Below are 27,985 nucleotides of genomic sequence, written 5' to 3'. Positions count from 1 at the left end.
CTTGCTGTCTTTTGGATTAAGTGTTTTTATAATTACATTTTATCTCTACTATTAGTTTGCTAATTTTACCTGTTTTTTCCTTTAGTTGTTGCTCTAGGGTTTACAATGCACTTCTTTAACTTGTGTAAAGTCTACCTCCAAATAATATATATAATATCATATATATAATATGATAGTTATATATATAATATAATATGTCGTATGTGTTATATAATATATATAATAATGTACTTCTTTAACTTCTATAAAGTCTGCCTTTAGATAATGTGATAACAAATTGTGGTGTAAGAACATATATTGCAGCATATGTTTCCATTTCTTCCCTCCCGTCCTCTTACTAATGCTGTCATGTATTTGACTTTTAATAACACTCTAATATGTTGTTACTATTTTTTGCTTTAAACAGCCAATTGTTTTTTAAGGAGATTTTTAAAAGAAGAACAGGGTCTTAAATTTACCCTCATATTTACCATTTTCAGTTCTCTTTATTCCTTCATGTCAATCTAGATTTCCAGTACTTGTCTGGCTGAATAACTTTCTTTAACATTTCTTTTTTTGCACACTACTGGCAATGATTCCTCTCAGCTTTTTTCTGACTGTTTTTCTTTTAGCCTTTTTTTTTTTTTTTTTTTTTTTGGAAAGGTATTTTTGCTGGGTATAGAGCTTTGTGTTGACAAATTTTCCTTTTCTTTGAATGCTTTAAAAATGTCACTCTTTGTCCACTGACTCCCATAGTTTTTTTATATCTCTTAGCAGTCACTTCAAATTTCCCTCTTCCCCCAGCCCCTGGCAACCGTTAATCTTTTTGATGTACAAGTTTGCCTCTTCTAGACATTTCATATAAATGGAATCATACAATATGTGGTCTTTTGTGTTAAATATATGGTCTTAGCATAATGTTTTCAAGGTTTATCCATGTTGTAACATTTAGCAGGACTTCATTCCTTTTTATGGCAGAATAATGTTCCATTGCATGGGTATGCCATATATTGTTTATTCACTCATCCATCAATAAACACTTGGGTTGTTTTTTGCTATTATGAATAGTGCTTCTGTGAACAATCCTATACAGATATTTGCATGAACATATGTTGAACTTTATGAGAAACTACCAAACTGTTTTTCACAGGCTGCTACATTTCACATTCCCACTGATATTGTATAAGGGTTCCAATTGCTTCACATTCTCACCATCATTTATTGTTTTTTGTTTGTTTTGTTTTTAACAGCCAATTCATGATCATTTTAAAGTCCATTATTTGGGTGATCTCCATGTCTTGTCTAGTCATTGCCTTATTTCTTGACAATTTGTTTTTTTCTTGCTTGTGTGCGTCTCTTTTTTTTTTTTTTTTTTTTTTTTTTACTTTTTTTTTTTTTAATTGAATTCTGGGTATTGTATGTAGAAGAATAGTAGATACTGAGGTAAAAAATATTTATTCCTGGAAGTGGACACATCTCTGCTTCTACCAGACTGTAGAGGATTGAATAGTCTAATCAGTAGGTGAGCTGGCTTAGGTTTTGTTGTTGCTATGGTTACCTTTAGTACACTACAGACTTGAAATTCTTCAGCGGTGGGCTGTTAATATCTTGTGCTTAGTATTGCGCCTGGTATGCTGAAGAGTTTTCCTCATTGTTCCTCCTCCACTGTCAACTTTTAGCAGGCCCTGCTTACCTATGCCAAATAAGGGATTTCATGACACTGTCTTCTTCCTCTTTCAGCCACTGATATTTTTCACTCAAGGTGAGAATCATGGTGGAAGCAGGGGGTCATTCTCCTCCATGATGGTTTGTTTGTTTTTCAAATGCATATATCTGTGCATAATCACCACCCACAAAGTTCTCCTGTTGTCCTTCCCAGTCGTATCCCCCTCAAAAGATAACTAGTATTGTGATTTCTACCATTTTAGACTTGTTTTGCCTGTTTTTAAATTCTGTGTAAGTGAAATTATAATAGTATCCTTCTGTTTCAGGCTTCTGTCACTAAACAGTTCTGAGATTCTTCCATTATCGTTGCATGTACCAGTCGTATATGGTTTTTTATTGCCATGTCGAATTCCAGTGTATTAATATACCATGGTCGATCAGTAAAGACTATTTAAGCAATTGGATACTTGTCTAATTATCTAATTAACCATCTTGTAATTTTCTTAAAAACTTGTAATTACCCTAAAAGTAACATGCCAACGTTGGCCTTGTTGCTAAGGCCAGAAACCTAAGAATCATCCATCTTTTGTCACCTCTCCCCATACCCTACTTGCAGTCTAATCAGGAAATTCTGTTTATTCCTCTTTCATAATTGTGGCCTGTATCCAGCCATTTCTCTCTTTTATATCTGCTGCCCAGAATTTTGCACAAACCTTTCACTTACTTCCATTCTTCCCCCAAGGTCTATGCTCTAGGCAGCAGCCAGAGGAATCCCTCCACAAACATCTCTCACCTGCTCTCAACTGGCTTTCCTTCTCACTTAAGAATAAAAATATACGGGCACCTGGGTGGCTCCTTCAGTTAAGCATCTGATTTTGGCTCGGGTCATGACCTCACAGTTCATGAGGTCAAGCCCTGCGTTGGGCTCTGTGCTGACAGCTCAGAGCCTGGAGCCTGCTTTGGATTCTCCCCCCCCCCCCAACCCCCCCCCCTGCCTCTCTCTCTCTCTCTCTCAAAATAAATAAACGTTAAAGATAAATAAATAAAATTGGAAGTTCCGACTGTGGCCCTGCAAAGCCCTTATTTGTCTCCAGCTACCTCTTTAACCTTATTTCCTGTACCGCTTTCCTTCTCTGACTCATCTTCAGCTGCTGTGGACCACTTGCTGTTTCTCTCTGCCCAGGAGGCTTTTAGCCCACACCCTCATTTCCTTCTGGTCTCAGCTGAAATGTCACCTCATGGGAGAGATTTTCCTTTATTTATTTTTTGAAGTTTATTTATTTATTTTGAGCAGGGGATGAACAGGGGAAGGGCAGAGAGAAAGAGAATCCCAAACAGGCTCTGTGCTGTCAGTGCAGAGCCTGAAGCACCAGGGCTCAGTTTCACTAAGTGTGAGATCGTGACCTGGGCTGAAACCAAGAGTCAGACCCTTGACTGACTGGGCCACCCAGGCACCCCGAGATTTTCCTTTAATGACTGAATCCAAAAGGCTTGTCCTGCCTCATTTTTCTGGCCTTAACCAGTATTATTTTTCATACCACTTTGACTTTTCATTATTATAATTAGTTATTTGTCTAATAGCTGTCTGTCACCCCACTGGCCTCAATGAAAGCTAGGACTTTGCCTGTGTTCTTTGCTGAATCCAGTGTGTTCTAGGCCTGTCATTCCCGTCCTTCAAGATTTGGTTTTGAATTACTGAAAAGGGTCATTCTTTAGGACTTCTGAGCAGATTTAATGTTGATATTGCTTATCAATTTCTAACTATAACATAATATGCAAGTGGCTGGTTCTTAGATGTTAACATCATTCTGTTATGGCCTCTAGGCATTGGTTCTTTTTATCCCCCACCTTTTTTTGCAGCTATTAAAGAGAATGCATGTGCTTAATTTTTAAAAACGTCTATTCAGACTTATAAAAAGAAGTAGTAAACATATAGTACCAACTCAAAATTTTGGATTATTCCACACTGCTACTAACTGTTCCAAATTAAGACATCTGGTGACTGGGGAAGTTTGGTTTCTGTCTCTATTTGGTTAACCAGCTGGTTGTTCTGGAAAGGCAAACACAGTTAATTGTTCTTGTTGAAAGAAGCAGGGCGTTCATAGATTTACTTCAAAGCGTGACTTTTCGGTGGAAGATTTACTTGAGAAATTAGACAGCGCAGGATGTTACTGAGAAAAATGTCTTTGTTTTTAAAAAGATACTTGAATGTTATATCTGGAACTTGATACTTGAATGTTGTATCCCCGACTGCATGAGAAAGTGTGTGTGTCATTCCCTCCTCCCCCTCCCCCTTTTCCTTGGTAACAGATTCCTGCACTTTAAAAACTCTGCTTTCCCTACGAATTTTAGTGTATTTAATGCATGAGATGCCATATGTTGTTGCAGCCAGTATCTTTGAACATTCCTGTGAATAAGAATAGCATATTCAGACTCACTAAGCAGGATTAATTTACAAAGACATTTAGTCTCAGTCATTAATGAAGATGATATTTAAAATTACATCGAAGTTGTAGCAGATGTCAGTTTAGCATACCTTCCACTCGATATTCAGCACTTCTTCCCAATTGAAAACAAATGGCTCTTTGGCAAATTGTTTCAAAGCTAGTTCTGTGTTAGTTTAAAATACACACACAAATTTGTCTAAATTTTTGACATAAACATTTTCTGAGAGATGTTCTGCTGAAGTTAAACCAATGCATACTTTTTATCCCAAGGTATTGTTTCCTCTAAGACATACGGATACTGAATAGGAGTGACTGTTACTATTTCACTCTTCCTGGTTTTTCTGAAATAAATATTAATAACCAGCTTCCTAAGTTTTACTTGTGCAGTTTTGCTTCAGATAGGCTGACATTAGGGGCGCCTGGGTGGCTCAGTCGGTTAAGCGTCCGACTTCAGCTCAGGTCACGATCTTGTGGTCTGTGAGTTCGAGCCCCGTATCGGGCTCTGGGCTGATGGCTCAGAGCCTGGAGCCTGCTTCCGATTCTGTGTCTCCCTCTCTCTCTGCCCCTCCCCCATTCATGCTCTGTCTCTCTCTGTCTCAAAAATAAATAAACGTTGAAAATAAAATAAAATAAAATAAAATAAAATAAAATAAAATAAAATGTCTATTTAAGAAAAATGTCTTTTAAATAAAAACTGCCTGGGGCGCCTGGGTGGCTCAGTCAGTTAAGCGTCTGACTTCAGCTCAGGTCACGATCTCGCAGTCCGTGAGTTCCAGCCCCGCGTTGGGCTCTGAGCTGATGGCTCAGAGCCTGGAGCCTGCTTCCGATTCTGTGTCTCCCTCTCTCTCTGCCCCTCCCCCATTCATGCTCTGTCTCTCTCTGTCTCAAAAATAAATAAACGTTAAAAAAAATTTTTTTAACAGATAGGCTGACATTAGATATGCTTGATAACTAATAAGCTTCTTTAATATCCAGCGTAGAGATTTTTGTGGCTCCCATTAGATTTTTCATGTTTGCCATTAATACATGACAGTAGTAGCCACTCCTTCCAAGTGCTCTATTAATATAGTCTGCCCCCTTTTTAAAAAATAACTATGATATATGCTTACTATACAGCTAACATCATCTACCCGTATTGTTTTTAAGTTTATTTATTTTGAGAGAGAGAGAGCATGTGTGCACGCACGCACTAGTGGGACAAGAGCAGAGAGAGGGGCAGAGCCAGCACAGAGCCCGACATGTGGCCCAAACCCACGAACCATGAAATCATGACCTAAGCCAAAGTCAGGAGGTAGACACTTAACCAACTGAGTCACCCAGCTGCCCCCACCCTTATTTTTTAAAAATATGATATGTACTTGGGATGCCTGGCTGGCTCAGTTGGTAAAGCATGTGACTCTTGGAGTTGTGAGTTCAAGCCCCACACTGGGCATAGAAATTACTAAATAAATAAATAAAATCTGATGTATACTTATTATACATATGTCTGTGAATAATGCACATATATGTATAATGTTACATATCTGTAGGTGTGCCTTATTATAGGGGAAGTATAATATAGGAGTTAATACTGTGGGCTCTGGAACAAGAATGCTTGAGTTCAGAAACCAGCCTTACTGTATATTAGTTGTTCATTATTAAAAATTTTAGCAATATATGGGGTGCCTGGGTTGCTCAGTTGGTTGAGCGACCGACTTTGGCTCAGGTCATGACCTCACAGTTTGTGAGTTTGAGCCCCGTGTCAAGCCCTGTGCTGACAGCTCAGAGTTTGGAGCCTGCTTCGGATTCTGTGTCTCCCTCTGTCTCTGCCCCTCCCCTACTTGTGCTCTGTCTCAGTCTCTCTCTCAAAAATAAATGAACATTAAAAAAAAAATTTAGCAATATAGAAAAGTACTAGAAAGACAACACACACCCCCATGTGCGTGCACATGTACACATATGCACTCCAGATATTTGAAATACATTTTACGAACGTTATTCTGGAGATCTTTCTGCACATATATACAGATAGAGTGAGCAGAAATGTGCATAGGAATGATTTTATTAAAATGGGATGGTATATTATACATTTTCTCTAAGTAGTATTACATTTAATTTGGATTTAATAAAAAATAAATAAAATGTAAGTGCTGAAGGTCTGGTGTTTCTTTAGTACAAGAAATTAATTGCCCTTTTATTTTTAAGTTTATTTATTTTGAGAGAGAGAGAATCCCAAGCGGGCTCTGTGTTGTCAGCATGAGCCCAATGTGGGGCTCAGTCTCATAAACCACGAGATCATGACCTGAGCCGAAATCAGGAGTCAGTCGCTTAACCGACTGAGCTACCCAGGTGCCCTCCCCCCACTTTGGATTTAACCTAAAGAAAATGTGAATAGTATTATGAGGTTGGGGTCATTTTGTTTTTCAGTTTTTTAAACTATATGTTTCAGATATCTACACAACTGATGGATATACTCAGATGTAGGTTTTTCTGGTGAGCAGGTAGCCTTTCATGTGATGACTGGAGGGCTCAGACCCTTTCATTTTATGGCTCAACCAGAGGGCTCTGAAGTCCTCTGCATCCAGCCAGCAGTTAGGTGAAGAGAAGGTGAAGACACACCACTTCCGGATCACCTGGCCCAAACATGACACGATGTACTTCCACTTGCAAAAACTAGTCACTGGGACTGAGGCAAACCTTGGGGGCCCTGGTCTCTGTTTTCTCCTCTGAGGTCCGTACCAAGTCCTGGGTATATCCCACTCCTGTGAGCTGCTTCTCATTTCCCACAAGTAGCATAGACTTTAGAAATACAGTAAGCCCTCGCAGCCCTCTTTGCTGAGCTCCTGCGGTTTAGTAAGTAAGGGTATTTACTTCTTAGAGTGTTTCTGAGGTTGCCTACCTTCCTCCTCAATTGACTTCTTTCCAAATCTGGGGGTGTTAGATTTTATTTTTTATATTTTTATAATGAAAAGAGAGAGCTGACTGGGGGAGAGGTTGGTGATGGCCTTCATGACTGGCCTGAGTTATCTCAGGTCTGGAGTTGAGATTGACATAAGAGCTTTTAGGCATAGCAACATTCTTAGCACGTATGTATGCAAAATCCTTTCTTATCCCTCCAAACGTCCATGATGTGTATCAAGAACATTTTAAAAAAGTGTTTTTTGAATAAGATTAGGTTTCTAGGAGAGTTGCAAAGATACTACAGTTTCTATATACCCTTCACCCTAATGTTAATGTCTCCAAACCAAATTTGGTAACATTTACCCAAACTAAGAAATTAACACTGGTACAATACTATTGACTAAACTATACAGTTTGTTTGGATTTCACCAGCTTTTCCATTAATATCCTTTTTCTGCTCAGTCCAGTCAAGGATACCACATCCACATTTAGTTGTCAAACCTCCTTAGTCTCCTCTGGCCTGTGACAGTCTCTCAGATCTTGCTTATTTTTCATATCTTGAAACTTTTGAAGAGTACCAACCAGGTGTTTGTAGGATATCCCTGAATGTAGGTTTGTGTGATGTTTTCTCATGATTCCACCGGGGTGATGGATTAGGGGGAAGAATACCACAGAAGCGAAGGATCTTTCCCATCATGTCACACCAGGGGGCACGTGACATCAACACGACACCAGGGGGCACGTGACATCAACACGATTTAACCTTCATCAGTTGGGTAAGGTGATATCTTCCAGGTTCCTCAACTTAAAGTTACTATTTTTTACTGTTTTCATACTCTATTCTTTGAAGCAAGTAATTAAGACTAGTCTGTTCTGGAGGGAAGGAGAATTAAGCTCCACCTCCTGGAGGAGGTATGTCTCCTTAAATTACTTAGAATTCTTCCCTTGTTTAAAAAAAAATTTTTTTTTTAACGTTTTATTCATTTTTGAGACAAGGAGAGACAGAACATGAACAGGGGAGGGTCAGAGAGAGGGGGAGACACAGAATCTGAAACAAGCTCCAGGCTCTGAGCTGTCAGCACAGAGCCTGACGCGGGGCTTGAAATCACGGACTGCGAGATCATGACCTGAGCCGAAGTCGGACGCTTAACCGACTGAGCCACCCAGGCGCCCCTCTTCCCTTGTTTATTTACTTATATAGGCATTTATTTTTATCCGTATGGATTCATGAGTATTTTATTCTTGAGATTATAATCCAATGTAACTGTTATTTTGCTGTTCAAATTAGTCTAGTGTGACCAGTGGGAGACCTTGGCTCTTGTGCCTTATTTATTTATTTATTTATTTACTTGCTTACTTACTTATGTATTTAGCACTACTTTACTTTCTGGCATTATTTGATGCTCTCTGCTGATCTTGAATTTTCCCTGTCCCAGACCTAGAATCAGCCATTTGTTCAAGGAGCTCAAAGGGTATTTTTAATAGGTTAGATCTTAAGCTTTTCTGACTAGTACCTAACTAAAAGATAAACTTATAGCAGTGAAACTGTATTGTCTTATAAAACATGTTGAAGTTTATTTGCTCTTTACAAGTGTAGTTTTCATTATAAGATGAAAAATAAAATCTTAAAAAGCACCAGCTCAGTTTGATATGTTAGTAGTTTATTCAGATTTGAGAATTATTTGTTTGATACTAGTGTTCATGAAATTTTGCATATTGATTCATTTTTTTAAAAAAGTTTTAATATAAAAGTAACTGAGACTGCTTACCTATTTTAAAAGCTTTAAGAATTATAAATTTTTAAAATTTGAATGTAAAATGAAATAAAATGAATGCAAAGCACATGAAAGTTCATTAGAAGAAAGGAAAATAACACTTGTTGCTTATTTTCTTAATGCCAAGAATTGTGCCCTCTAATACTTCTGCGTTCCTGTATTCTGTGATTACCCCTGTTCTTATACTATATTGTAATTGTTTACTGTTCAGTCTCCTAACTTCTTAAAGACGGCAAATATGTTTTTGATCTGAATCTCCAGCATTTAGCATAGTACTTAGCCATAATAGGTACTCAATATTGAGAGTGTCCATTTTTATCTCCACGTTATTTTTTTTTTTTAATTTATTTAAGTGATCTCTGTATCCAACATTAGGCTTGAACTTACAACCCCAAGATCAAGAGCTGCACGCTCTTCTGACAGCCAGCCAAGCACTGCTTTATCCCTACTTAAAGATGGGGAAACTGAGGCTTAGAGAGTTCAGGTAATTTGTACTATGATGACTTTGCTAGTTTGTGGCAGAACAAGAGCATGAAATTAGGATGTTTGATTCTTTTTTTATTTTATTTTTTTTAAGTTTGTTTATTTTGAGAGTGAGAGAGACAGGTGGGGACAGAGAGGGAGGGATGGAGGGAGGGAGAGAGAGAGAGAGACAGACAGAGAGAGAAAGAGAAAGAGAATTACAAGCAGGCTCTGCACTAACAGTGCAGTGATGTAGGGCTCAAACCCATGAACTGAGATTATGACCTGAGCTAAAACCAAGAATTGAATGCTTAACCGCCTGAGCCACCGGGTGCCCCTGATTCTTTTTTTTTTTTTTTTCCCTTCTAATTTTTAATTTTTTTTTTTTTTTTTTTTTTTTTTTTGAGAGAGAGGGATAGAGAATCTGAAGCAGGCTCTGTGCTCAGCGGGGCTTGATTTCATAACTGTGAAATCATGACCTGAGCTGAAATCAAAAGTCAGACGCTTAACTGACTGAGCCACCCAGGCACCCCAAAATGTTTGATTTTTTTTTTAATATTTATTTATTTAAGGGGGGGCGGGGGAGGGGCAGAGAGAGAGAGGTAGACACAGAATCTGAAGCAGGCTCCAGGCTCTGAGCTGTCCGCACAGAGCCTGACGTGGGACTCGAACTCATGAGCTGTGAGATCATGACCTGAGCCGAAGTCAGATGCTTAACTGAGCCCCCCAGGATGTTTAATTCTTAAGCCTATTGCTTTTTCTGTTGTACCACACTCACAGTTTTTTGATAAGCTGAAAATAACTTCACTGCATTATTTTCAAATTGATAATCTCTGAAAGTATTCAGAAGAAACTGGCAATATTTGTTGCCTCCAGGGAGAGGAAAGGGGCTTGAGGACAAGCCAAGACATTAGTTTTGGAACCTTTTGAATTTTAAACCATATGACTATTTTAGATATTAAAAAATATAAATACATTTTAAAAATATACGGAAACTTACCAGATGGAGTTTTACATTGTTTTTAAACATTGTATCATTTCAATGGTTGTTTTTTTTTTATTTTGTAGAGCAAATATAGATTTGCTCTGTATTAATGGTAGGATCCCTGATTCTAAAGATATCTTTTATAGAGTCTTCTGGGAAGTTTTTTGTGTATTTTATTTTTTCCCTTTATTTTTGGACAAGAAATTTGAAAGATGGGGTGTGGGAGAGGATAGATGTTTTAAAGGGAACAGAAGATCAAGGTCCCTCTGTTCAGTGTGAATGAAATTTGACTTCTTAAAATATGTTCCCTAAATCTTCCTTTATAGGAGCCTCTTACCTTAAGTGAGTACTCGGTGATACACCCAAGACTTTATTTGATTATATTTAATTAGTTAGAGTGGTTCCGGCTGCATTAATAAAAACTCTGCTACAAACTGACTTAAATAGAAAATGTAGAATCTCGGGGCGCCTGGGTGGCGCAGTCGGTTAAGCGTCCGACTTCAGCCAGGTCACGATCTCGCGGTCCGTGAGTTCGAGCCCCGCGTCGGGCTCTGGGCTGATGGCTCAGAGCCTGGAGCCTGTTTCCGATTCTGTGTCTCCCTCTCTCTCTGCCCCTCCCCCGTTCATGCTCTGTCTCTCTCTGTCCCAGAAATAAATAAACGTTGAAAAAAAAAAATTAAAAAAAAAATAAAAATAAAAAAATAAAAAAAAAAGAAAATGTAGAATCTCATTAACATGGACTAATGGAAGAAAAGTTCTTCCCATCAGTTGAATTGGGTCCACTTTAGAATTAGTGTTGCACGTCTGAACAAATTATAGTTGGAAGGAGAATACTGAATAGATTGGCAAGAATATAAGTTTCTGAACCAAGGATAGAATTAAAAGGATAGAATTACTGGTTTAAAAGGATAGAATTACTGTGATTGGTTTAGGCTAATCAGGATCTGCCCCTGGAGCTAGGGTCAAGTCTTCAAACCATGTTGATGCCACATGGAGGAGGGAGAGAAGGATGAGTTGGAGAGGTTCCATCATACTGTCCACTAGAGCTCCTTAACTGCCTTTCAAATAATATATGATGTATAAGGGACCCTCCAATCCTAATCACAACTTTTGAGGTATGTAATTGTTCATGCTGGCTGATGGGTGCATATTCTCTACTCCATACAAATTCCATAATAAGAAGTTTAAAAAGAAAGAAAAGGGGGACACACAAAAATAATGAGTAAGTGATGGTTGCTTATTGTAATATTTTTCCAGGCCAGTATGTGTTTTTTTAATCCTCCTGCTCCCTTTCTTTCTCCGCTGCTTATATGTGGGGTTAACATGTAATTCCCCCTCTCAAAGGCTAATAGGCATGTTCCTTAATTATAGTTGACATTAATGCTTCAGTATTTACATTGAAGAGCAACAGCATAGTATTAGAGTGAGCACAGGTTCTCGGGTTTTTGAAGTTACAACTTGGGTTTCGAACCAAACTCCCCCCACATCCTCACCTTAGTGGCTGTGAGAGCATTGACAAGTACTCAGTCCCTCGGAGCTTCAATTTCCTCTGTAAAATGGGGATAATGAGTTCCTGGGTGGCTCAGCTGCTTAGGCGTCTGACTTCGGCTCAGGCCATGATTTTCATGGTTCGTGAGCTGGAGCCTCACCATCGGGCTCTCTGCTGACAGCACAGAGCCCGCTTCAGGTCCTCTGTCTCCCTCCCTCAAAAATAAGTAAACATTTTTAAAAAATGAGGATAATAATCCCTATCCTGTAAGGGTAATGATTATGATTAAAAAAACCAAAAAACTAGTAAGTTGGTAGCACAGAGCCCAGCATTCGTTGAACTCCAGTTATGATTATTTTCTTCTCTGTGAGGCTCAGTTATCCTTGCCTAATTTGATAAATGCAGTATAGCATTGTAGTTAAATTGTAAGTGTAGATTGTGAACTTATTAATGCCCATTCCTGAATGCCTTTTCCCCATTAAACTTTTCCCTACATTTGGGACATTTGCTGGACCTCTGCATCCCAGTCATCATAGCTAATTCCTTATAGTAAGTGGGCAATACTAAGTTTCAGCTGTGGGGAATTAAGTTTTTCTGACTCAAGTCTGATAAATTGTCTCAAAAGAAAACTAGTCTTATGTCCAACATATACTTCCCATACAACTGTTACTCTTCAGTAGTAAAAGTATAAAAGTATATATGCTTATGCTGTCAAATCTTTCACGTATGGTGAACATTCATACCTGCAAGATAGAAATACATGTATTTTTTTTTTTTTAATGTTTATTTATCTTGAGAGAGAGACAGAGAGCACAAGCCAAGCTGGGAGGGCCAGAGAGAAAGAGAGAATCCCAAGCAGGCTCTGTGCTGTCAATGCGGAGCCTGATGCCGGGCTCAATCCCACGAACCGCGAGATCATGACCTGAGCCGAAATCAAGAGTTGGACGCTTAAACAACTGAGCCACCCAGGTGCCCCAGAAATATAGGTATTTCTAAGGTTACCTCCATTTCTGATTTCATGCAAAATAATATGCAGAAGACCTTTGCTATAGTGCCTTTCATAGTCAATAGTTTCTTTTCTTTCTTTTTTTTTTTTTGTAGTTTTATGGTTTTATTAACACAAATATGATATGCACATAAGCTGTCTATTCATTTTCTTCGCTGCACAGTCTGGCATTGGGATTCGTGACTCTGATGGCCAGCTGAGCTGCTCTTTCCACAATGGCTTTATGGTTCTTGGAGGAGACCTTATGAGCAGTCTCTGCACAGTAAGATTTATTGCACATCAGCAGCACCTCAAGCTCCTTGACATTGTGGACTAGGAACTTCCGGAAGCCACTGGACAGCATGTGCTTTGTCTTCTTGTTGCTCCCGTAACCAACGTTGGGCATCAAGATCTGGCCCTTGAGTCTTCTGCGCACTCTATTGTCAATGCCTCTGGGTTTCCGACGGTTGCGCTTGATTTTGACATGTCGGTCTGACTGGTGCCGGATGAACTTCTCGGTCCTCTTTTTGGCAATCTTGGGCTTCACCAGAGGTCTGAGGACAGCCATGATGCCAAGTTACAGATGGCTGCCACCCCATAGTCAATAGTTTAAGAGATGTAAAATATATGTTATTTTCTTTTTTTGCTTTTTATTTAAGTGGAAAAGAAAGCTACTTCCTCTTCCATTATAGAAATATTTAAGCTAGGCTGTCCTTCAGATTTCATACTTAAACTCAGCCAGCTTAGAATAAGAGCAATACCTAGTTGCAGCTAGATATGTTTGGGATGCACTTCATATACAGAAAGAACATTTTATTGGGTTTATTTTAATAGGAAATAAAGTGAAATCGTATTTCAATTGATTAAAGAACTTAAATCTTATTAAGACACAAGTGATGAGGAATTCATACTTATGTTTAGGGATTTTGCTATTAAGTAAACAACTGTTAATTATCTCAGGACAATTTTTATTATTTTTTAATTTGAGAGAGAGAATCCCAAGAATCCCACAATCCTGGGATCATGACCTGAGCCGAAATCCAGGGTCGGACGCTCAACCGACTGAACCACCCCAGTGCCCCTAAGGATAATTGTTGCGATAAGAGATTGGTCAGCACTTCCATCTAATGTGTTCCAAGATGGCAGTTCATCAAGAATTTAATATTCTCACCCCCTTAAAACTCGTCCTGAGATGTTTGTTTTGGGTCGTCTTTATAAACATTTTCCACCCTCTGCATCATATTCAGACATGAGAACTCTGTATCCCAGCGAGAACCACAACAGCAGTTTTGAGGTCCTGCCGTTTCCTGATCTGCACTAGGTGGTTCAAGATGAGATATTAGTAATTGTTCTACCTCCGTTCTCAGCATCCTTAGGCCCATATTTAAAGTGGCTATGATTGCTAGCTAACTGTAACAGGCAATCTTTGTAAAATGAAGAAAACTTCTTTTTAGCCACGCATAGCTTTAGACTTTACTAAACTTCCATTATCTGGATCTCTTCTTAGATTGTCTCACCTCACCTGTGTATGACTCCAGAGCTAGGGCCAGTACCTCCCCCCTTCCCCCGCCTTTTTTGTACATTCCTTTTTCTCTGCTGTTCCCTTGTGGCTTATTTTCATTTCTTTTCTCCTCCATATTCTTTAGTACTCTTGTCTGTCCCCTTCTTTTTGCACCCCTTTCCACTTGGGTATGTGTATGTATGTATGTTGACATAAGAAAGGCTCACGCGGCTCTCACTAGCCTGTTGAAATCTAGAATGCTAATCTTCCTTTTATGCATCTAACAGAAACAAATAGAGAAAAATTATGGTTAATCTTGTGTGTTCTTTTCATATGTTTTTGTTAGATTGAATCATATGAGGTTGTCAATATTGTTTTGATCTACAGAAATAGATTTAACTTAATACTTCCCTAAGCATCCTGCAGCCCAAAAGTAGGATTTGGAAATTGTTTGGATGAGAGGCCTGAGCAAGGAGAATTAGATATCGCAGAGGTTCTGGCTTAACTGAGTAGATGAGAATGCTGTCATGCTGTTAATACCGTCGACCAAAGTGGAGACAATTGTGAAGTGTACATTGTGTTTGTTTTTAAGGGGAAGGCTTGGTGGGGTTGGGAGGGGGAGCATAAATAATCACTTTTATTTTGGGGTGTAGTGGGATACAGTAAGGAGAAATGGCCAGTAGACAGAAATATAGATTTGTAAATAGATGAGATCATTAACATGTAGTGGTGCTTGAAATGTGAATGTGACAGAAGTTACCCAGCGAGAGTATAGAGTGGGAAGAAAAGAGATCCTGTGGCTTCTCTTCAGGACTGGGAAGTGGGTCATGCAAAGAAACCTCAGATAAGGGCTATACGTAGAAGAAAAAGTATATATCATCTTAGAATGATTCATTAGTATGTCAAATTAAGAATTAACTACCTAGCCTTGTAAGGTTATATTTCAAATATGACTCACTTGCATATGAATGTGTTAAAACATAAGTAGAGGTTTTCATGTTTCCCCATAAGAGATTGAATTATTTTACTGTTTGTATCTGTGAATGAATATAAGCTCTATAGTTTGAGATTGTTGTAAGATATACCTACCTTACTTCTAATATCTTTCTTCTTCCTTCTCCTCCCTCCCTTTTTCTTCCTTTCTTCCTCTTCCTTCCTTCTTTCCTTCCTCCCTCCTCCCCTCCCTCCATTCCTTCCTTCCTTCCATCCTTATTTGAACAGTGTATCATGTGGACAACCACTGTGATTATTATCATTGCTACAGTCTTAAAGTGTTAAGTTCACTGTAGTATTTAATCTGGGGCCCGCTCTGCCTGTCCCGTCAACCCTCAGAATCCGTTGAATTAAAGCCACACAGGGAACTTTTCCAATGTGAAACAGACTCTCCAGGCAATGTACTGGAGGGAAGGAGTACAGCACTACTGTTCTGCTTGAGAGCATGGTCATAGTCCTACAAATTACTGTTAGCTAAAAGCCATGATAAACTTGGTTATTTAAAATTCTCATCAACCTAGGACACCTGGGTGGCTCAGTTGGTTGAGCATCTGACTCATGATTTTGGCTTAGATCATGATCCCAGGGTCATGGGATTGAACCCTGTGTTGGGCTCTGTGCTGAGCATGGAGCCTGCTTAAAATTAAAATTCTCTCTCTCTCTCTCTCTCTCCCTTTTCCCTCTGCCTGTCTTCCCTGCTTGTGCACTCTGTCTCTCTCTAAAATAAAAAAATAGCAGTGCTTGGGTGGCTCAGTCCATTGAGCAGCTAGCTGACTCTTGGTTTCAGCTCAGGTCATGATCTCACAGTTTGTGGGTTCGAGCCCTGCATCAGGCTCTGTGCTGATAGCTCAGAGCCTGGAGCCTGCTTTGGATTCTGTGTCTCCCTCTCTCTCTCTCTCTCTGTCCCTCCCCTGCTCTCGTTCTGTCTCTCTCTCTCAAAAGTAAACATTAAGGAAGAAAGAAAGAAAGAAAGAAAGAAAGAAAGAAAGAAAGAAAGAAAGAAAAAGGAGGAAAGAAAAAAATAGACAATCTAGCGTGGTCATGAAGAGCACAGTCCTTGGACAGAGTGCCTAGGTCCACATTCCAGCTCCACCATTTACAAGCTACTACAGCCTGAGAAGTACTTCTCCAGAATTTCATACTGGGAACCCCTGTTGTATTGTTTCCTATTGTTGCTGTAACAGGTTACTACAAACTTGGTGGCTGGAAACAACACAAGTTTATTATATTATAATTCCGGGGTTCAGAAACCCAAATTAGATTTCACTGGGTGAAAATGGTGGTGTTAGCCAGGGCTGCATTTCCATCTGGAGGCTCTAAAGGGGAACAATTCTTGGCCTTTTCTAGGTTCTAGAGGCCACCCATTAATTTTTTTGTAAATGTTTATTTATTTTGAGGGGGAGGAGAGAGCAGCAGTAGGGCAGAGACTCCCAGACAGGTTCTGTACTGTCAGTGCAGAGCCCTACTCAGGGTGCCATCTCACAAACCGTGAGATCATGACCTGAGCTGAAACCAAGAGTTGGATGCTTAACTGAGTGAGCCAACCAGGCACCCTGAGTCCAGCCACTTCTTGACCTTCTTCACCCAAACCAGCAATGTATCTTTCTGTAGCTGCAACATAGCAACACCTATCTCTGATTCTCATCATGTTCTGCCTCCTCCATTTACTTTTTTTTTGTTTTTAATTTGGGGGGGGGAGGGAGAGAGGGAGAGAGAGAGAGGGGGAGAGAGAGAGAGAGAGAGAGAGAGAGAGAGAATTTTAAGCAGGCTCCATGCTCAGCATGGAGCCCGACATGGGGCTTGATCCCACAACCCTGGAATCATTTCCTGAGCTGAAATCAAGAGTGGGACACTCAACCAGCTGGGCCACCCAGGTGGCTCCTTCTACTTTTAAGAACACTGGTGGGGAGCCTGAGTGGTTCAGGCGGTTAAGTGTCCAACTTTGGCTCAGGTCATGATCTCACAGTTTGTGGGTTTGAGCCCCACGTTGGGCTCTGTGCTGACAGCTCAGAGCCTGGAGCTGCTTCGGATTCTGTGTCTCCCTCTCCCTCTGCCCCTCCCCAGCTCTTGCTCTGTCTCTCTCACTTAAAAATAAGCATTAAAAAAAAATTAAAAAAAAAAAAAAAGAACACTAGTGATTACATTGGCTCCACCCAGCTAATCCAGAATAATCTCCCTATTATAAGATCAGCTATAAGCACAACTCAGCACAGAAGCCAAATAATCCAAATAAAATGAGCAGAAGATCTGAATAGGCATTTTTGCAAAGAAGACGTACAGATGGCAAATGAATACAGGAAATGATGCTCAACATCACTAATCACCGGGAAATGCAAATCAAAACCACAACGAGATATCACCTTACACCTGTCAGAATGGCTAGAGTCAAAAAGACATGAAATAACAAGTGTTGGTAAGGACGTGGAGAAAAAGAAACCCTCATGCACTTTTTTTTTTAATTTATTTTTTAAATAGAGATAGTGTGTGCAGGCAGGGGAGGAGGGACAGAGAGAAGAGAGGTGAGAGGAGAGAGAGAATTTTAAGCAGGCTCCACTCTCTGCACAGAGCCCAACTTGGGGCTTGATCCCAAAACCTGGGATCATGACCTGAGCCGAAATCAAGAGTCAGGCACTCAACCAACTGAATCACCCACGTGTCTCCCTCACGTACTATTATTGGGGGGAATGAAACTGGTGCAGCCACTGTACAAGACAGTATGGAGGTTCCTTTAAAAATGTAAAATAGGGGGGCGCCTGGGTGGCGCAGTCGGTTAAGCGTCCGACTTCAGCCAGGTCACGATCTCGCGGTCCGTGAGTTCGAGCCCCGCATCAGGCTCTGGACTGATGGCTCAGAGCCTGGAGCCTGCTTCCGATTCTGTGTCTCCCTCTCTCTCTGCCCCTCCCCCGTTCATGCTCTGTCTCTCTCTGTCCCAAAAATAAATAAACGTTGAAAAAAAAAATAAAAAAAAATGTAAAATAGGAATACCAAATGACCCAATAATTCTACTACTGGGTATTTACCCAAAGAAAATGAAAACACTCATTTAAAAAGATACGTGCTCCCCTGTGTTTGTTGCAGCATCATTTACAATACTACCGAGCTACAAAAAAGGGAATGAGATCTTGTCATTCATGACAACATGGATGGATCCAGAGGCTATTATGCTAAGTGAAATAGGTCCAACAGAGAAAGACAAATACCATATGATTTCACTTATATGTGGAATTTTAAAAACAAAAAGCAGAAACAGATCCATAAATACACAGAACAAACTGATGGTTGCCAGAGGGGAGCGGTGGAGAGACATAGGCAAAATGGATAGAGGGGAGTGGGAGATACAGGCTTCCACTTATGGAATGAGTAAGTGACAGAGGTAAAAAAGCATGGGGAATATATATAGTCCGTGGTATTGTAACAATGTATGGTGACAGATGGTAGCTACACTTGGGGTGAGCATAAGATACAGACTTGTGAGTCACTGTGTTGTACACCTGAAATTAATGTAACATTGTGTGCCAATTATACTTCACTAATTTAAAAAAGTTTTTTTTAAAGGTCAGCTGATTAGCTGCCTCAATTCCTCTTTGCCAGGAAACCTCTAACATTCACAGGTTCCAGGGATGAAGGCTTAGACATCTTTGGAGGACCACTTTTCTGCGTTCACAACTAGATTTAAATTCTAAAAGTTACATTAAGGCAGCTAGGGCCAGGAGAAGATGATCCCAAAGTGGAGAATGCTGAGAATTAGGAGTACGACCAATAATTGAGTTTAAGCTGAAAGGAACTGCTGAGCAACACATATATACGTTGTAAAATTCTCTTACTGGCATAAAGTATATATGGTAGGTTCAGTATTCAAGACCGATTGAATCAGAAGGAGGCAACTAAGTTTTAGCCATATCATGGCAGGGAAAGATTAAAATATTAGAATAGATTTTATTTTTTTTCTTTTGTTTTGTGCCAGCCCTAAAAGGGAAATGTTCTTGATTTAATCATAATTTTGAGAAGCTTTGGGTTTAATTTTAGTTTTTTGTATTTTTCTTACAGATTTGTACTACACTTTGAGTGCTCCTCCTGACATGGAGAGGATCGAGGAACAATTCGCTAACCTGAACATTGTTAAACGTTCCTCGGGGACTACAGAGCCTACTTACCTGCTGGGCATAGATGCATCAAAAACCGTACAAGCAGAAAAAGAAAGCTTGATCGCTGTTTTATGTTCTAACGGATCAATCAGAATATATGATAAAGAGAGGTTATACATACTACGAGAATTTCGTGGCTATCCTGGACTTCTTAATGGAGTCAAATTTGCAAATTCTTGTGACAATATATATTCATCATGTACTGACGGCACTGTAAAATGTTGGGATGCTCGATTAGCCAGTGAAAAACCTGTCCAGCTGTTCAAGGGTTACCCTTCCAATATTTTCATTAGTTTTGATATCAGCTGTAATGATCATGTCATTTGCGCTGGTACAGAAAAAGTTGATGATGATGCATTGCTGGTATTTTGGGATGCAAGAATTAATTCTCAGGATTTGTCTACTTCTAAAGACCCACTTGGAGCATATTCAGAGACACACAGTGATGACGTCACTCAAGTACGCTTCCATCCCAGCAATCCCAACATGGTGGTCTCCGGTTCAACTGATGGCCTGGTGAATGTATTTGATATTAGTATTGATAATGAAGAAGATGCACTGGTTACGACCTGTAACTCCGTTTCTTCCGTAAGCTGTATTGGTTGGTCTGGGAAGGACTATAAACAGATTTATTGCATGACACACGATGAAGGATTTTGTTGGTGGGATCTTAATCATCTGGATACTGATGAACCAATTACACGTTTGAACATCCAGGATGTCAGAGAAGTAATTAATGTGAAAGGAGGCATTTTGGACTATTTGGTTGGTGGCCTGTATCACGAAAAAATGGACAAATTGTTTGTTGTTGGGGGAACAAACACAGGAATTATTCACTTACTGAGCTGTACTACAGCAGGATTGATTCATGTGACCAGCCTTCACGGAGGGCATGCTGCTACAGTCCGTTCTTTCTGTTGGAATATGCAGGATGATTCTTTGCTAACCGGAGGGGAAGATGCACAGTTGTTACTTTGGAAACCTGGAGCATTAGACAAGACATTTACAAAGAAAGACAGCATGAAAATAGCATCCTCTGTGTACCAGCGAGTTCGAGTTCACAGTAATGATTCTTACAAGAAAAGGAAGAAGCAGTGATGTGATGTTGGGAGCTTCCTTGAAAGGTTTTATAGTCGCAAGTAATTATCTTTGTGTTCTACCTGTGATAGATCTGTGTAAAGCTCATATGTAAAAACAAGCCAGTTAGCAAACAATCCTGGAAAAACGCCGAAAATGGTTTAATTCAGGTCTTCATGTATTCTAAAATTATTTTTTTTAAAGCTGCCAGTTGAGTATATAATCAGTGAGTTGAAAGTAAAATTACATTCCTCATTTTTAAAACCCATCTGTTGAGTTAGTAAATGTTGGGTTTTAAGAAATAGCTTTGATAAGGACTTTTTAGAAGTAGATGGCTGATATGACTTTAAAAAATCAGGTGGTTTGAGCTATATTTTGTAAGCTCAGTTTTTTACATTTTAAATCATCTTCATTATTTATAAAACCAAATCAGACTGTTTTCTGTCAGAGCTCCTACTTGCTTAATACACATAGATTATGTTGGAGTATTTAAATGTAAATATTCTAATGATTCTAAATAGTACTAAGCTTTTTTAGAAATAAAGTGATTTGCGTCTATTTAAAAATATATATTTAGTAAATATTTGCATCTATATTTTAAAATGGTTAAATAGTAAGCAGGTATTTCACTGAGGAAAAAGAAATTATCTTGCAAAATTCATTTTGAGTCCGTGGAAATACAACAATGAAAGTATAATAGCAGAATGACTTTTTTATTTCAAAGTAGTCTAGTATTTTGTGATAAAATTTTCTTTCATAGTGCTTTATCCATATCTTTAAACATAAGAGCCCATGGGGAGTAGGGGCCATGCAAGAGTTGGCCGCCAGAGCTTAAAGGGGGACAGCACCATAATCTAATTTAAACGTGAATTTTTGTTTACTGCTAATTTTTTCATCCTTCTACGTATTTTTCCAAGGTATCCTAATAAAAAGTTGGTCACTCTAAAGGTTTAGTATGTTCTTACGTTTAATTAAAAAATAAAAATATCTGTTTATAGATAAAAATATTTATAAAAATATTTTAGAACGTTTTTATCTTTTGAACTAAAAATATGCTTGAAAAATACAAGCATTACTTTAGAACCTTTTACATTTCTCTTTAAATGTTAATAGTGACTTATCTCTGCAAGTAGCAGTGGGGGAAATTTTTATTCCATAGAACAATGCAACTTCTATTTAGGTATGATCTTGCTTAACTCACTTGAGACTGAACAATACGCATAGTTAAGTCACTCTCAAACATATTCAAAATGGCGTCTGGGTGGCTCAGTCGGTTGGGCGGCCGACTGCGGCTCAGGTCATGATCTCGTGGTCTGTGGGTTCGGACCCCATGTTGGGCTCTGTGCTGGCCGCTCAGAGCCTGGAGCCTCCTTCCGATTCTGTATCTCCCTTTCTCTCTGCCCTTCCGCTGCTTGTTCTCTGTCTCTGTCTCTGTCTCTCTCTCTCTTTCAAATAATAAACATTTAAAAAAATTAAAAAAACATATTCAAAATAGATAATTCTTATTTGGAAAAATTCAGCTCTTCTTGCTGTTGTTCAAACCATAACCCGGTGGTTAATTCTGGACTTTATTCTTTCCCCCTGACCAGTCAATCACCAAATCCTTTGCCATTCCACCTCCTAAAATCTGTCTTCTGTTCTTCTGCCTTTACCCCACCACTATTGCCTTAAATAAGAGTTTCATCATTTCTCACCTAGATTACAGACCCTGTGTCTCCAGTTTGTTCTTCCCACTGTTTCTAGGCTGACCAGAGAAAACACAGATTTGATAATGCCTCATGCTGCTTAAAATCTTTGGTACATTTTGATCTTTTAATGGAGCAAGCACTATATAAAAATGAAAAACCATATTTCTAAGATACTTAGGATTTGAGACAGTGCTGACTATGTAAGTAGAAAAGCTGTATAAAAAGATTTGGAGACCCTGCATGTATAAAACAACAGGAAATGAAACAGTTATCAAAACAGTATAAGCTTTCAAAAATATTTAAAATTTAAAAGTAATTAATAGGGGGCGCCCGGGTGGCTCATTCGGTTGGGCGTCCGACTTTGGCTCAGGTCATGATCTCACGGTCGGTGAGTTCGAGCCCCGCGTCGGGCTGTGTGCCGACAGCTCGGAGCCTGGAGCCTGCTTCGGTTTCTGTGTCTCCCCCTCTCTCTGCCCCTCCCCTGCTCATGCTCTGTCTCTCTCTGTCTCAAAAATAAATAAAAACATTTAAAAAAAATTTTTTTTAAGTAATTAATAGGGTTAGAAGATGGAGATGAGGAAATGTCTTTGAAAGTAGACCCTCAAAGAGACAGCAAGTGAGAGAAAAGGCAAAAGCCACAGAAGGTAAATGTAGGGGTCTAATATCAGACTATTGGTGTTTACAATGTGGAAAAAACGTTTTTAAGGGAGTGGGAGGGATTATTAAAACGAAATAACATTAGAAGCTATCCTCAGAACTTTGTCTGTAGATTAGAAGGCCAACAGAGTGTCAAATGTAATGAATGAAAAAGACCCACACAGAGGCATAGCACAGTGAAGTTTCAGAACTCCAAGAAGAAAGAGAAAATTGTAGAAGTTTCCAAAGGGAGGGGAGAAAAATACAATCATTAGGTACAAAGATAACACGTGCATTAGACTCTTCATTAGCAAATCTGGATGACACAAAATGCTGGATCAAAGTCTTCAAAGTCCTGAGGATAGTTTCCTGCTATCTGAACTTACGCTTTCCAAACTCATGAATCAAGTAGATGACCGTAAATCTTTTTGAGACCTCCCTTACTAGGTGAATGTTTCCTATTTCCTCTCTGAAACTCAGGAACCAAATTTACTTAGCTAACCAGAATATCCATGGCTAAACAGACTCATTGGCCACTGAGGAATTAAAAGATTTGGATTTCAGGAGGTACTTGCCTTTTCAACCTATAATTCTGTAGGTCAAATTGTCCTCACATGTGAGGTTTAAAACAATTTTTCTTAAACATTTATTTATTTTTGAGAGACAGGGCAAGACAGAGCATGAGTGGGGGAGGAGTGAAGAGAGGAGGTGGGGGCGGTGGGGGGGGGGTGGACACAGAATCTGAAGCAGGCTCCAGGCTCTGTGCTGACAGCACAGAGTGGGGCTCAAACCCACGGACCATGAGATCATGACCTGAGACAAAGTCAGATGCTTAACCGACTGAGCCACCCAGGCGCCCCCTCACAGGTGAGGTTTAAAACACTTTCAGACATAAAGATTTCAGACTTTACTGTCTGTGGAGCTTTTTAAAACGGATACTGAAAGATGTACTACACAAAGGATAAGGGAGAAAATCAAGGAAGACAAGAGATACCAAGAATCAGGGCACCAACCCAACATAGTGTCAGGATAACAGCCTTATAGCAGGCCCACAGTATTGAGTCCAGGTCGGAACAAGAGGACATAAGCTATCAGGAGGGAGATGTCCAGGGAGGAAAATAAACTTGACAGAGGTTTCCCAGTGCATTTGACCATGTGGAAAATGATTATGTGCCTTAAACTCACCAATTGAAAGAAACCCTCATATCGAAAATGATTTAAAAATAAAAGTTTTTAAAAGATTAAAAAATAGAGGCTCCTGGGTGGCTCAGATGGTTAAGCATCTGACTCTTCAGTTCAGTTCAGGTCACGATCTCACGGTTGTGAGATCGAGCCCCATGTCGGGCTCTGTGCTGAGTGTGGAGCCTGCTTAAGACTCTCTCCCTCTCCCTCTCCCTCTCCCTCTCTCTGTCTCTCTCTCTGTCTCTCTCTCTCTCAAAATATAAAAAATAATCTTAAAACAAAGGGTTAAAAAATATATACTTTCAGCAGTGCCTGGATGGCTCAGCTGGTTAAGTGGCCAACTCTTAATCTCAGGATCATGAGTTCAAGCCCCCTGTTGTGCCCCACATTGGGCCCCACCCTGGGAGTAGAGCCTGGGTGGCTCAGTCGGTTAAGTGCCCGACTCTTGATTTCAGCTCAGGTCATGATCTCATGGGTTTGTGAGTTTGAGCCCCACATGGGGCTCCGCACTGACAGTGCGGAGCCTACTTGGGGTTCTCTCTCTCTCTCCCTCTCTTTCTGCCCCCCCCCCAGAATTAAATAAACTTCCAAAAGAAAGATAAAGATATAGGTTTTAAAAATTGAAGAATGAAGAAAGGTATACCAACCCCCAGAATGGGAGAAAATATTTGCAAATAATATATCACATGAGAACTTGTATTCAAAACATTTTTAAAAAATGTCACCACTCAATAAGAGAACACAATTTTTTTAAATGGTCAAGGGTGTGAATAGACTTTTCTCCAAAGAAGATACGGAAATAGTCAATAAACACACACTAAGATGCTTAGCATTATTAGTCAGCAGAGAAATGCAAACCAAAACCACAATGAGATAACCACTGGGTATCTATAATGGGATGGCTATAATAAAAAAAAATGTTGGTGAGGATATGGAGAAATGGAAAGCTTCATATTCTGCTGTTAGGAATGTAAAATAGTTTAGCTACAGTCTGGCAATTCCTCAAACAGTTACTCTTTGACCCAGCAGTTCCACTCCTCAGCTTTTGCTGAAGGGACCTGAAAACATAAGTCCACACAAAAACTGGTACACGAGTCTTCATAATAGCATTGTTCATAATAGCCAAAAGGTGGAAACACTCCAAATATCCATCAGTTGATGGAGGGGTAAATTATGGTCTGTCCATACAATGGAATATTATTCAGTCATAAAAGGAAAAGAAGTGCAAATACATGCTACAAGTTGGATGAACCTTGAAAACATGCTAGGTAAAAACAGCCGCAAAAGACCACGTATCATAGGATCCCATGTACATCAAATGTCCAGAATAGCCAAGTCTATAAAGAACACATATGAGTGGTTACCTAGGGCTGAGAGGTAGGGGGGAAATGGGAGAGTTGGATGATTTGGAGGGGAAGGGGTGGTGATGAAAATTGATGGCGATTTTAGTTGTACAACTCTAAAAACGATTGATTTGTACACTTTAAATAAACGAATTGCACATGAATGTTACCCACATGAAACTACTACCAAAAAAAAAAAACAAAAAAAAAAACTATTACCAAAAAACTATTTGTCATACCAGACAAATATGAACCAAAAAGCCAGGGTGACAATAGTTGACAAAATGGAATTTAAGGCTAATACAACCTTAATTCCAAAGCCAGATGAATATGAAGAAAAAAGTGAATCCACTTTGTTTAAGAATATATATTCACAGTTAAAAATATTAGCTAACCAGGGGCACCTGGATGGCTCAGTTGGTTAAGCATCCGACTTCAGCTCGGGTCATGAGCTCATAGTTCATGAGTTCAAGCCCTGTGTTGGACTCTGTGCTGACAGCTCAGGGCCTGGAGCCTGTTTTGGATTCTTTGTCTCCCTCTCTCTCTGTTCCTCCCCTACTTGCACTCTCTCTCAAAAATAAATAAAGAGTCGGGGCGCCTGGGTGGCGCAGTCGGTTAAGCGTCCGACTTCAGCCAGGTCACGATCTCGCAGTCCATGAGTTCGAGCCCCGCGTCGGGCTCTGGGCTGATGGCTCAGAGCCTGGAGCCTGTTTCCAATTCTGTGTCTCCCTCTCTCTCTGACCCTCCCCCGTTCATGCTCTGTCTCTCTCTGTCCCAAAAAAAAAAAAAAAATAAATAAATAAATAAATAAATAAATAAATAAATAAAGAGTCAAAAAAAGTTTTTTTTAATAAAAAATATTAGCTAACCAAATTCAATGGTGCATTTTAAGAAATATGACCAACTAAGATGTATCTCAGGATGACTCAACATCAGAAAATCTATGACAGTAATAGACAAAAAGGGGGAAAAAAACATGATTATCTTAATTGAGATAGAAAAACGCAGTGTGGTTTTGCACCTATTTATGAAAAATGTAAACATCATGCTATTGAAAGAATAGTTTTTTAACTTGGTTAAAGTTAATATATCAAAATCCAGGGGAGACATTATTCTTAGTGGAGAAATGTTAAATTAAATACATTCCCTTTAAGACCAAGACTCAGTGAGGAAGTCTATCACAATAGTATGAATTCTGGCTAATACTATAAGGAAAGAAAAAGTATGACAATGTGTATGGATTGGAAGAAGAAAGGGAAAAAAAAAAACTCCTTTGCAAATGATATACACCTAGAAAATCCAATATGCAAATGACCTATGCCTAGGTATATACCTAGACTTGTGTTTTCAATTCTCTTTGAACTATTAAAAGAGATTCAACAAAGTTGCCAGGACAAGGTCAGCCTACGAAAATCTAAAGGATATTATTTTACGATAGCAGGAAATGTAAAAACTATCAAGGAATTAACAGAAATACCCAAGATCTATTTAGAAAAACTTAAAAATTCCAGTAAAGACATAGAAGATGTCCTAAGAAATACTCCTTGCTTCCAATGATGATAATATTTTAAAAATGACCATTCTGAATTTAATCTGAAAAATCAATATAATCCCCACCAAATTCTAGTTGGATTTTTTTGAGGAACTGAAACTTACTTTAAAATTTGTATGGACTAATGAGGTCCACAAATAAAAATAAACTTAGAAAAGGGGAACTTTCTCTACCAGATATTAAGACTATCGGATTCCACAAAATCATAGAAAAACTGTGATGTGTCCTTAGAACAATGTCGATGAATAGAGCTCAGAGAGCATGGGTATATAACAACTTAATACCTTAGAAAGGTGACAATGTAAAAGGGAGTTTTTTATTAGATGGTATTGGGAATAGTAGCTCACTAGATGGAGAAAAATAAAACTAGATTCCTTTTTAAAAATTTTTTTAACCTTTATTTATTTTTGAGACAGACAGAGACAGAGCATGAACGGGGGAGGGTCGGAGAGAGGGAGACACAGAATCTGAAACAGGCTCCAGGCTCTGAGTTGTCAGCACAGAGCCCGATGTGGGGCTTGAACCCACAGACCGCAAGATCCCGACCTGAGCTGAAGTCGGACGCTCAACCGACTGAGCCACCCAGGCGCCCCACTAGATTCCTTTTTAAAAAAAATTTTCGGGGTGCCTAGGTGGCTCAGTCGGTTAAGCCTCTGACTTCAACTCAGGTCATGATCAGTGAGTTTGAGACCTGCGTTGGCTCTGTGCTGACAGCTCAGAGCCTGGAGCCTGCTTCAGATTCTGTCTCCCTGTTTCTCTGCCCCTCCCCCCCCCCCCACTCTGTCTCTCAAAAATGAATAAATGTTTAAAAAAATTGTAAAAAAATTTTGTTTAATATTTATTTTTGGGAGAGAGAGCACAAGGGGGAAGGGGCAGAGAGAGAGGGAGACACAGAATTGGAAGCAAGCTCCAACTGTCAGCACAGAGCCCAACTCGGGGCTCGAACCCACGAATCATGAGATCATGACTTGAGCCAAAGTCCGATATTTAGCCGACTGAGCCACCCAGGTGCCCCAAAACTAGGTTCCTTAAATGGTAGATTTAAACGATAAAAGATGAAACCTATAAATTTAATACGAGGAAGTATGGGAAAATGCCTCTGTGGCCTGCAAGTGGCAAATGACTTTCTCAACTTCAAAAGTATGAAGTATAAGGCAAAAAAGAAATTCTATATCAAAATTAAGCATTTCTCGTCCCCCCA

General features: G+C 39.4%; 2 protein-coding genes across 6 annotated transcripts in view; one reads left to right on the top strand and one right to left on the bottom strand.

Annotated features, from left to right (window-relative positions):
• WDR89 (WD repeat domain 89) overlaps positions 1–21,330 on the top strand; it is a 38,730-nt gene extending 17,400 nt beyond the window's left edge. For 4 of the 5 annotated variants that reach the window (XM_045451201.1, XM_045451199.1, XM_045451198.1 and 1 more), the window contains one exon: positions 19,209–21,330. In XM_045451201.1, coding sequence (XP_045307157.1) covers positions 19,241–20,404 — 1,164 coding nt within the window. In that variant the 5' untranslated portion in view covers positions 19,209–19,240 and the 3' untranslated portion in view covers positions 20,405–21,330. Of the gene's footprint in view, positions 1–17,551; positions 17,575–19,208 lie in introns of those variants that run through there. The other variant, XM_045451203.1, reaches the window with a different exon arrangement.
• LOC123583971 (60S ribosomal protein L32-like) lies at positions 12,618–13,256 on the bottom strand. The gene has a single exon (XM_045451204.1). The coding sequence runs from the start codon at positions 13,233–13,235 to the stop codon at positions 12,828–12,830; it is 408 nt and encodes a 135-aa protein (XP_045307160.1). The 5' UTR covers positions 13,236–13,256; the 3' UTR covers positions 12,618–12,827.
• Positions 21,331–27,985: the final 6,655 nt, after the last annotated feature.

This window comes from Leopardus geoffroyi, chromosome B3, assembly GCF_018350155.1.
Source record: "Leopardus geoffroyi isolate Oge1 chromosome B3, O.geoffroyi_Oge1_pat1.0, whole genome shotgun sequence".
Lineage (NCBI taxonomy): Eukaryota > Metazoa > Chordata > Mammalia > Carnivora > Felidae > Leopardus > Leopardus geoffroyi.
Note: the sequence above shows the minus strand (reverse complement) of the source record. Positions and strands in the feature narration are given on the sequence as shown.